General features: G+C 48.4%; 1 protein-coding gene across 2 annotated transcripts in view; it reads right to left on the bottom strand.

Moving 5' to 3' along the window:
* Positions 1–257: 257 nt before the first annotated feature.
* Positions 258–11,648, bottom strand: part of EPHA8 (EPH receptor A8) — a 61,380-nt gene continuing 49,989 nt past the window's right edge. For both annotated transcript variants that reach the window (XM_081870877.1, XM_081870878.1), the window contains exons 14-17: positions 10,481–10,630; positions 7,506–7,696; positions 6,400–6,555; positions 258–3,109 (exon numbers count right to left, since the gene is read on the bottom strand). In XM_081870877.1, the coding sequence (XP_081727003.1) occupies positions 2,995–3,109; positions 6,400–6,555; positions 7,506–7,696; positions 10,481–10,630 (612 nt within the window). In that variant the 3' untranslated portion in view covers positions 258–2,994. The remainder of the gene's footprint in view (positions 3,110–6,399; positions 6,556–7,505; positions 7,697–10,480; positions 10,631–11,648) is intronic.

Raw genomic sequence — 11,648 nt, 5'->3', positions numbered from 1 at the left:
TGGAGGGTGGGGAGAGAAATGTGTGTTAATTGTGTTTTAGGTGTATGGAGAGGATGTGACCTCAATAAGCCTAATGTCAATTAAAATGCAAACTGATCTAAATGTCTCCTCCTTCCATATCTTGAACTTTAGGAAAAGTTTGAGAGAGAAATAGCTTGTGCCAGAAGGGATAAAAGCACCTCCCTTCTGAAGTGAACGGCAGAAATTGAGTAGCCACAGATGACACCTCATTAAATAAGGAACAAAGAGGCAAGCTGTGAATGGAAGAGTTTTATTCTCTGAGGACAGCCTGGACAGGAGAGGCGTAGTGATCAGAAAGAGCAGGAAGGATGAATCAACTGCCTGGCAGAATCCTCAACCACATCCCTCTTCCTGGCCCTTCCCGGCCCTGATTCTGGGGAGCAAGGTCTGTCCTGCAGCTTTTTCTCCCCCCCAATGCACCCTCTTCCTCTCACCTTCTAGGAGTCCCTTTTAACCCCCTATGTGCTGGCTGCGAAACAAAACAAAACATTGGGCTCTGCAAGCCCTTGCAGTTCATACAGGAGGTTGGTGCTTCCTCTTCCTTGGCTGCTGGATTTGTACACTGTAAACAGAAGGTATTGCATCTTTCTCTGCTTAAAAATAAAGAAAAGGAAGAAAACGAAAGAAGGAAGAGCTTCCATAGGAAGAAAGAGTTGCTGCTATACAACTGAAGTGGCATTTGCCCTGCAGAGATGGTTTATTGCGTTATGGAATGACTCAAATATTCCTCCCATGTCCTACTCCTAGGATCTTGCATGTGTCATATGAAAACATATGTATGGAAACTGATCACTGGTCCACTTAATTGAGTAAGATCTGCTCTTGGGGCCTTCAACAATGACACCCTTGATGTTTTTCCGTTACACCCACAAAGCCCCTGAGCACCCTCCCCCCAGACTTACTGCCCACTTGATGATCATGGTCTCATGTTGAGAGTGGGAGTGGTTATCGTCTTATCCTTTGAAAGGTACATAGAGATGAAGGAGGAAGTTGGAAGAGTAACAATCTTCCCCACTTCCTCTTTCAGCTTTGTGTGCTTTTAAGGTTCAGACTAATGCTACTTGGCTGACTTTAACCCAAATATTTTGGAAGAGCAAAGTGTGCCACGCTCTGTCTCTTTTTGTGGGGAGAGTTGATGTGGTGGATAGAAGAGGCCAAAGAGTGTGGCACCCATGTCAACTCTCTCAAAAGTTCAAATCTGCCCACTGGCTTAAAAAGTTGGTGGCCCTGATCTACTCCAGCAGCAGATCCCCAAGGTCTCTGGTAGAGCCCCCACCCAGCTCTGCTACCAGAGTTCAGGAGATGCTAATTATTGAACCTAAGACTTTTGGCATGCAAAGCAGGAAACTCTACCACTGAGCTACAGCCTTGGGAATGCACAAAGAAAGGTGGCAGCTGTGGGTGGTGGTCAACAAAGTTCTACTCATAGTAGAACCACTGAAATGAGTGAACCCAAGGGTTGCATTCAAATGCTAGTCCTATTTGGAGTTGATCCACTGAAATAAATAGACATAACTAACTGAGGTCCATTAATTTCAAAGGTTCTGCTCTGAGTAAACATTAGTTGGAGACAACCCTGAGTGAGCCATGTCCATTAACCTCAATGATTCTGCTCTTAGGACTAGCACTGGGTATAAATGCTCAATTGTTATGCTGGGAGTCAACATTCCAAAAAAGATGGACCAGTTGAGCTTCCTTTATGTTGGAGACTATGCAGGGGGCAGGGAGAGATGCTGTGCTTTTGGACCATTTTTTCTTATTCGAATGGGGGTGGGGTGGAGAGAGAACCATCTGGACTGTGGCAGACAATCCTATTTACAGGGAGGGTTGTGAGTAGTCTCTCTCTCATGCATTGCTTGTTCTGTGTCTTTGTTTCTTCAGAGGGCTGTTTCTCCCCTCCTTCAAAAAAAACAAAAAAAAAAAAGAGAGAGAGAAGAAAATGGTACAGCCCAACACCAGAGTGCCTGGATCCTCTTGCCAGCAGAGAGGCCTACTAAGAGATCAATGGGCTTTCTCAGACCCAAGTTCTGTACTTGGCTGGAAACAGTCACAAATGCCTTTTAAGGAACCAAAATACATCAACCCCACCCCACCCTGTATCCCATAATGAAAGACCAGAAGTACAGTGGTGCTTCCTAGCAGCTGAAGAGAAGCTATGTCTGGTCCCATCCTGTCCCAGTGAGGACAAGACCTTGGTGGACATTAGAGAGATCAAATAGATGAAGGTCTTTCTTTTAGCAGCAATGGAAGAACAGTGATAGTCTCTCCCCAGACCCGGAAGAGGAACTGGGCCACATCAGGTTAGTCTCTGGCTGGGTGAGCTGGAATGTGGGAAACCTGAGTTTGTGGCCCCAAGTCCTGGGCCCCCAGCCCAGGCTTCAGGCTTGTGGGTATGAACTGCTGGTAGATTCAAAGTGTGGCTTTTTCCTCCCCGGCAGGCAACATCCTCCACTTCTGAAAGGATCATCTCAGATTCCAAGGCGCAGGTGAGGACCCAAAATGCATCTTCTCTGCCTGTCCTGGTTTTGGTGAGGTGTTCCTTGAAAGCCCATTCTCTTCCATCCCAATAAAGGGCAGCTTAGGGTGCCTGCCAGAGCTTATTGCAATGGGATGGCAGGATAAGGCTTAAAGTCCCTTGATAGTCCTCCATCTCTGCTCATGAAGAATAGTCAGGACCATCACGCACTGCAGAAGTGCTAGTCCTTGGTCCTCTGCAAGCAAAGTCCAAGATATGGGAACTGCAGTGCATATGAAGTCCACCCTAGTGATGAATTGTGCAATGCAAGCCCCAGCCCTCCATCTCCAGGGGGAACAGGCCTTCTGCTGAGAGTGGCAGATCATTCTGTGTGCAGCCCAGAATCCTACGTCTAACCAACCATCCTACCACACAACCTTTAGAGGAATTTCTCCTTGGCAGGTGCTTAGCCACCAGCACAGGTGAAGAAGCTTCTGGGTCTATAGAGGAAGGGTCCATCACAGGTGTCTTCTGGAGCCCATGGTATTGAGCAGTTGAGACCTCATGATCTGGATGCTGGTCAGGATCTTCCTCTGGTGACCCACGAGGCTGATGCCCAAACTCTGCACATCACTGTGGAAACAAAGGCAGCATCAGGCAGACCAAAAGAAGAAGACTCAAAGAGGGTGCAAAGTAGGGGGAGTGAAGGGTGTGGCCTGGGGAGGGTCCCAAAAACCAGAGAGAAAGAGATCTAGAAAGCAACATTTAGCCTGTTCAAGGACATGCTGCAATCAGGAAGAAACACTCCTAGGGGGTATAAAGCAAGGCTGGTGAAAGGCATGGCCTGGGAAGGAGGTCCTGGGGTCATATAGAGAGAGCCACATTTGACATACACACCCTGCTGGGGCCAGATGCTTCCCACCCCTAGTCTAGCTAATAATGCTCATGGGTATTCTGAGCCAGGCGACATTATGCCGATGGAACTTGCAATGCAAAATGAGATTCTACCCACGTCCCTCCAAAACACCATTTAGGTTGCTTGATAATTGAAAGTGCAAAAGTGTGTTCAATGAGGGAGAATCTTTCACTGAAGCAAATCACGGGGGAGGGGCGGAATGAGTATTTCTCCCTGTTTTTCATTTTAAGTGAGATTCTTTGCAGAGCTCTATCTAAACTGTGATCACTATCCAGGACTTGGATCCAAAGGAGTGGTGGTGGTGGTAGGGAAGTACATTTTCAGGGGCAATTGAAACTGATACGGCAATAGGATAAGGGACAGATCCACCACCACCACAGTGGTGGTCAGTGCCCACTGGGAATGGTAGGGTGAGGCCAATAGTAAGTGGCGACAGAGCCAACAAAAGGAAAAAGCAACAAATTCTACTCTTGTCCCCATCTCCCTGCTGAGCTATACAACAGCAACACTGGGACTAAGGAGGAGGAAGCTGATAGCCAGGGATACCCTCTCTGGACTGGTTGTCAGGAAGATGGCAGGCAGCTGAGGGCAGGCTGAGGGCACACAGAGGTTATTGGGGCAGTGCACAATTTGCCCTAATGGTACAACCTCCACCTCCCCTGAGGGTAGGCATGGGCAAGTTCTCTCGGTTTCTCATTTTTCCAACCTTGAGTTCAGGTCTCCACGTTTCCAGAGCAGTTGGCTCCCCACCCTGCCCTTTTAAAGAGTCCTTGTGAAAATTCAGCAGTCATTTAGCGTGAATTTCTCCCGAAAAACACACATCCGTATGCAATTTGGCCCAATGCACACATTCCTTTGCAAAATGTTTTACCCTAATAGAATGCCTTTTTGTGTCTTATTTTCATGAGGATATGTCGTTTTAAGGACACTGGTATGTGTGTTTCTATACACAAGTTGTGGCTGGAGAAACGGCATTGCAGAGAAGTGTGAATGTTGAACGACGGCTGTGTTTTAGTTGGCACATTTGGAAATTGAGAATCAGGTTGGTTCGCCTTTGAATGCGAGCCGAGTCATAATTCCCCCCATCCCTACTTGAAGGAGCCCTGGGCTTCAAGCTGATTTTGAGCCGAGCTGAACCGAGTTCACCCATCATGAGCCAGAAAGTGGGATCTCTTAGAATGCCTTGCTGGTCACCCATGGAGCACTGAAGTAGCTTCTGCTGATGTTTTGTGGCTGCTCTCTGAGAGAATGAGGAGGAATCTGTTCTGGGTGGGTGAGGTAGTTGCCTATTCCTGCACCAGCATAACTAAGTCTCTTAACATCTGCACTTCCCAATTTTCTCCAACAGAACCGCACCTTCTGCTCAAGCCAGAACAGGTGGGGGATACAGCCAAGTCTGGAACAGAAAGCTCCTCAGCTGTGGCTGAGGAATTGCCTGACACTCCTCATATAATATGCTAATGCTTCTCCTGGCCTCTTTCAACTGATAGGTTGTGTAGCAGTTTAGGCTCCTAAAATGTAATGACAGGGAGATCCAATGGGGCTCAAGAGGCGTGTAGATGCATCCCAGGGATCCTGATTGGAGGTCAGTAGCAAAGCAGGCCACTGGAATTGGTAGGGTGGGAAGCAGGGAGGCCAACAGTAGGTGGAGCCAGAGCCAAGAAGAGACAGACCCAGAGTCAATGATAGATGAAGCCAACTAATTCTGGTTTCATCCCCATCCTTGTATCTACTGAGTTCTACAAGGGCAACACTGAGGCTAAGAAGACAACAGCCAGCTGCACCCCCTAGACTGGGGGCTCATCCAGACTTCCGCTTGTCTTACTTCTTTCCTCAAGAAAAACCCAATCTTTACCACTGAATTGGAGGAAACGTAATCTGGGTTTCCTGCAGATTGACAGCTGCTCCAATTTAGCACTAAAAAATTGGGTTTCCCTAGGGGAAACAGCGGAGGAGACTCCTGAGAGTCCCATGGACTGCAAGAAGATCAAACCTATCCATTCTTAAGGAAATCAGCCCTGAGTGCTCACTGGAAGGACAGATCGTGAAGCTGAGGCTCCAATACTTTGGCCACCTCATGAGAAGAGAAGACTCCCTGGAAAAGACCCTGATGTTGGGAAAGATGGAGGGCACAAGGAGAAAGGGATGGCAGAGGACGAGATGGTTGGACAGTGTTCTCAAAGCTACCAGCATGAGTTTGACCAAACTGCGGGAGGCAGTGGAAGACAGGAGTGCCTGGCGTGCTCTGGTCCATGGAGTTACGAAGAGTCGGACACAACTAAATGACTAAACAACAACAACAGGGGAAACAGCATATAGAAAACCGTTTGGATAAGCAGAAGCATGGAGGAACCCTAAATGTGAGTAAAGAGGTAGGCTGATGGGGGCCTGGGGCCCGACTGAACTTGGAGGGGCAGTGCCCCACACATTCCAATGCACCAGCCTCCATTCAGTGGAATAACATGAGTCCCCTACCAAAGAGGAGCATGACCAAAGCTGGTGCTGGTAAGTGGTGCAGTGTAACAGGGAAAGGGGTGTCACAGTCATAGTACAGAGGGTGGGGGATCCTTTTCAGCCCAAGAGCCACATTCCCTCTGGTCAACCTTCGAAAGACCAAAGGCCAGGGGTGGGCAGGGCCAGAAGGAAAAGTGGGTGGAGCACGAGATGTAAATTTTACCTTTCTGCAGCAGCCTAGTTCACACACACACACGCCTCTCTCTAGCCTCCAGCCATGCAAATGAAGTGCATGGTCAGAGTTCGAGGACCAATTCCAGCAAGGCAAAAACACTCAAGGAGGGTGCAAAGTAGAGGGAGTGAAGGGTGTGGCCTGGGGAAGGTCCCAAGAACCTGAGAGAGAGTTCTAGAGAGCCACATTCAGCCTCTGGTCCTTACCCCTGCCATGGTGCCTAGCAGTGACTGAAGAGGAGATGTTGGGACTGGCACCCCATTTTGGTCCCTGTTCACCAAGCCTCAACCCCCCCACCCCTCACACACATTTTGTGCTTACTCGATGTTCATCCGCATCACCATGCCAAGGGAAGAGTAGCCGGCCAGAGCAAAGTTCTCTTGGTATCGCCCCAGCCGGATGGAATCCAGCCAGTCTTCCACAGTTGCACAGCTGGTGAAATCGATGCAGCCTCGTTCCGAGATGGTTTGGGTGAATCTGCAAGCCAAGAGATGGAGCACAGGAGGGAGAGGTGAGTGGAAGGTGGAGCAATGATTCTGTGTAGAAAGCGCCTAAGGAAGCATAGGCCATTTATTTTTTTTCCCCTTTCCCAGAATGAGCTGCTTCTTGACAAGAGGGGGAACAAGGCAGAGCACAGCCAACTGAGCTCTGGCTCACTCTGTTCAGAGCCAGTAAGCCAGACAAGGGAAACATCCATCATCCCTGCTGGCTGGGACTGATAGTCATTGTAGCCCAACATCTACAACAGTGTTTCCCAAACTTGGGTCTTCAGCTGTTTCTGGACTACAGTTCCCATCATCCCTGCTCACTGGTCCTGCTAGCTAGGGATGATGGGAGTTGTAGTTAAAAACAACTGGAGACCTAAGTCTGGGAAACACTGATGTAGAGAGCCACAAGTTCTCCTTTTAGTGTGTCATTAGAAGTCAGAACAGTGACTCATACAGAGAAACAGCACAGAGCCCCCTTTCTGGATGGGGATTGCAGGGTGGGAGAACTGTGGCCTTCCAGATGTTGCTGGATCACAACTCCCATAATCTCTGAACATTGGGCATGCTGTCCAGGTGTTGGTGGCAGTTGGAGTCCAGCAGAATCTGAAGTGTCACAGGCTCCCCATCCCTGTAGTAAGCAATCACTGCTCCTCCTCCTCTAATTTCTCAAAGGTGTTCTTCTCTGTCGGTCTGCCTCATTCACAGAGCGCTTGAAACTTTCGTTATAATTTCGATGGTGCATGATAGACACCCCCCCCCATCACCTCACCTTGTCCTGGGTGGTTCTAACCACCTTTGGCTGCCTTCCTCCACTCCTGTCTTCATTGCAGGGGAACAATGGACACCGATGGCCTTACTTTGGTTTCCAGCCATGGACACACAACTATCTTAGCTCTCTTCCCATGGGAGCAGAGCATCTCTCCGCTGGCAAACACGTACCTGTTGACTGTGGCCGTGCACTTGAGGTTCTGTGGGCTGCGGATGAGCTTGTCCAGGATGCTGACAATCTGGGAAAAACGTGGCCTCTCATTCCGATCTTTCTGCCAGCAATCCAACATGAGTTGATGAAGTGCTGTGGGGCAGCCCATGGGGGCGGGCAGCCGGTAACCCTCCTCCACCGACTGAATGACCTGCGATGAAGGTTTGACAATGTGCGTTTATTGGTGTTACACCTCTCTTTCCTCCAAGGTTGTGCACTCAAGGTTCTGCCCTTCTCCATTTTATCTTCACAACAACTCTGCATGGGAGGTTAGGCAGATAGGTAGTGACTACCTCAAGGACACTCAGTGAGCTTCATGCCCGAGTGGAGATTTGAATCCTGGTCTCCTAGGTCCTAGTCTGATACTCTAACCACTACACAGCACTGTCTCTCCCAAGGTTTGCCTTTCTAAGAATCACCCTGCTAGGTGAGCTCAAAAAGTTTGTCTTGATGCCCCCAGAGAAGCTTAGAAGCAGGAAAAGACAGTTGCAGCTAAGGAAGGGTGAACCATTTCAATTTCTCTCATTTTTTCAGTCTCAAAATTAGTTTTGCCCATTTCCACATCAGTTTGCATTTTTAAAGAAAAGAACAAAGCCCTCAGGAAAATCCATCAGCATTTCTCCTTATATACACATTTTCATATGCCGTGCAACATAACAGACACATTTTAACGCAGCAATTTTCCCCAATAGAATGCAGTTTCATGTTATTTTCACTAATATATGCCCACACCATCCTAGTATGTGTGTTCTCTCTAAAAGCTACTTGGTTGGAGAACTGCCTTGCAAAATTCAGAGAACTGCAAATGCTGAAGGACTGCTGTGTTCCAGTTTGTGTATTGTTTCAAGCATTGCAAACTAGGCAGGTTTGCCTTTCAATGCAAACTGATTCAAATCTCTCTCTCATCCCATCTTTTTAACCCCCAGCCTTGGGCCTTCAGGGCTGCCTGAAGAATCCTTGGAAAAGGATACTGTGCTGCTTAAAAAAGAGAGATGGTGGAAAAGGAAAGGAAAAGTAGAATGTGCTTCTAGACCTCATATCAAATTCATGGAAGACCCTTTTTGAATGGCTAGAGCCCTGCTCCAACCAGAGATCAGCTGCCCCATCCAATTTCCACTATTTTCACCTGAATTTCCTTCTACATGCATTATTGCCCCTGGAGGCTACAGGGACAGAGCAGAGGTGCAATTTGCCTGATTTCCCCAATTCGTTCACTTTTCTCTAGAGCCTAAGCCCACCCCGCTTTGCAGCTGTGTCTGTTTTGTCAATGGCCAGCTCTTTTGCTTCGGTGTGCTGTGTCTTTGTATGATTTCATAATTGCTAACTTTGTGTTTTGTGAACACACAGAATGCCTGCATGATCTACACTTCTTCCCCACTGCAACATACAGTGAGAGAGAGAGAGAGAGAGAGAGAGAGAGAGAGAGAGAGAGAGAGAAATTGGAGCAGTACTAGCCATGCTGGGTAACCTGCAAGCCCCCACTTGGGAGGGTAAGCAGGGATGGATAAGCAGAGACCGAGCCAGGGTTCAGGCTAGTCAAGGTAATTACTGCAAGATTCATCCAGGGAATTGACTCACTTGCAATTAATGTTCTTTTTTGTTTTTCAAAACAACACTATCAATTGATTCTTAACAGGGTAATCAAGTCACACAATTAACTGAAGCATTTTTAATTTTTGACAAAAAAGGATTCTGAACACATGTGGAATCCCATTCAATGTGGAGTGCACAACTACAACACATGCCATGTTTGGGTAGCGAAAATTCTGCACATTACGACTTTCTTTGCAATCCCACCCAACAACGATGATGTGCAGAGGTTGTGGGGGGCTGGGAGACATCTATAACAGATTGACCCTCTGGCTGAAGGACCTCCCTCTGCTCTTTCGTTGCCCTTCCTTGATGTCTTCTTGTGCACACTTCCTTCTAAACTGGCAGCCATCTGGATTGAGTAACAAATTCCTCAAGGAGAGGCCAGCTAGTCTGTCACAGTGCAAAGATCCCCATGGAGCCTGTTTAAGACCAACACACTTGATAGCGTGGAATGTGGTCTCAACAGATCCTGAGGCATAGGAGAACATGGCAGGAGCCGAAATTGGTGGAGCGATGGTGATGGCAGTGGGGTGGGGACCCTCTGAAATTTATCAGTTCAGAGAGTGTTACCAAGGTGTAGGGGTAATGAGAGAGGGAGCCACCATAGACAGAGTGATGGGAATAAGGGGAGAAATCCTGTTTAGGTCATCGATTCAGATCTCTGGTAAGAATGGTCCTTCTTCCAGGAACCTGCCAGGATCAGGAGAGAAACTAGAGTGACAGAAAGGGGGGGGGGGTTGGAGGTATGTCCCCACCCATTTTCTATTCTCACTCCATTTTCTGCCCACACATGGCCCTGTGTCCAACTCCTGCCTGAAACCCTTGAGAGTCACTGACAGTCAATGTGCTTAGCTTGATAGGACAAGTGTCTGACTCGGGATAAGGCAGGTTCCTTTGTTCTCACATCTTAACAGAAGGGCCATAGCTCATTGCGTTCCATGCAAGAGGTTCCAGGTACAACTCCCAACATTTAGACAGGTAAATCCCTGTCTGAAACTATTGGAGAGCACCTGCAAGTCAGTGTACACAATACTGAGCTAGATGGACCAATGGTGTGATTTGGCAGAAGGCAGCTCTTGATGAAGTGCAGGAGCAAAGAGTTGAGAAGGGCGCCTGTCTCTGGTTCCAGGGTCTGTTCAGATGCTGCACCCAATTCTCCTACTCTGATCCCACCAGCAGAGACTATTCTTGTCTTCCTGGCAACTTGGGGAAAGGAATGACCCGGGGATGTGCACAATTCCCTTCCCACAATGCTGAAATCTACAGGGATCGCTTTCACACAAGTTCTGTTTCAGGTGGAGGAATAGATTAAGTCATGGGCAGCAGCAGCTGCTTCCCTTACGTCCCGGTTGGTCATGTTCCAGTAAGGCCGCTCCCCATAGGCCAGCACTTCCCACATGACAATGCCATAGCTCCACACATCACTGGCTGATGAGAACTTCCGGTACGTGATGGCTTCTGGCGCTGTCCAGCGAACAGGGATTTTCCCACCCTGCAATAAGGAAAGTCCAAGGCAGAGACATGCAAGTCAACCAGTCTGAATGAAGCAACCACCACTAGCCACCAAGAACCACTGGATTCATCAAAACAGGCACCCAGGGGGTGTGAAACCCTGAACCCTTGACTGGCTGCTAAGTTAGCTAAGAGCTTTCCATAGCTAGCTGTGTTTGTGTGCATGGGCTTCTGCAGTTAAAGGTAAGTAGTGAGAGAGTGCACAGCAGCGGCAAGGAGCATTTTTCAGCCTGTGGGCCACATTCCCATCCGGGAAGCCTTCTGGGGGCCACATGCCAATGGTGGGTGGAGCCAGAGGCAAAAGTGGGCGGAGAAACAAGGGTCAATTTGACCTCTTGCACAACAGGCTAGTTTCACACTGGGGAGCCAGTGTGGTGTAGTGGTTAAGAGCGGTAGTCTCCTAATCTGGGGAACCGGGTTCACGTCTCCGCTCCTCCACATGCAGCTGCTGGGTGACCTTGGGCCAGTCACACTTCTGTGAAGTCTCTCAGCCCCACTCACCTCACAGAGTGTTTGTTGTGGGGGAGGAAGGGAAAGGAGAATGTTAGCCGCTTTGAGACTCCTTAAAGGGAGTGAAAGGCGGGATATCAAATCCAAACTCTTCTTCTTCTTCTTCTTCTTCTCTGTCCTTCATCCAGGGATCAGAGTTGAAGGACACATGCCAACATCTAAAGAGGTTGCAAAGTGGGGCAGGGACAGGATTGTAGAGGCTTGGGGGCTGCATTCAGCCCCCCCCCCAGGCCTCAGATTCTCCATCACTTATGTACAAATTAGTGGTGAGTGAATGATCCTTAAGCTCAGTTTGGGATCAGCTCAATATTTCTCAAACCATATGAAGCTGGTGCACGATAGGGATGTCTGCCTTTTCCAAAAAGTTTTTTCCTAGCTGGTAGCATTGGGCATATCTTGATGGTTTCATCTGCCCCTCAGATGCTGTAAATGTGTGTGCCATTTTCTGGGGGAAATGAAGCTTGATTCAGGATACTTCTGAGCATTGC

This window comes from Podarcis erhardii (genome assembly GCF_964252035.2).
Source record: "Podarcis erhardii genome assembly, chromosome: 7".
Taxonomy (NCBI): Eukaryota; Metazoa; Chordata; class Lepidosauria; order Squamata; family Lacertidae; genus Podarcis; species Podarcis erhardii.
This window is presented reverse-complemented; position numbering and strand designations above follow the sequence as displayed.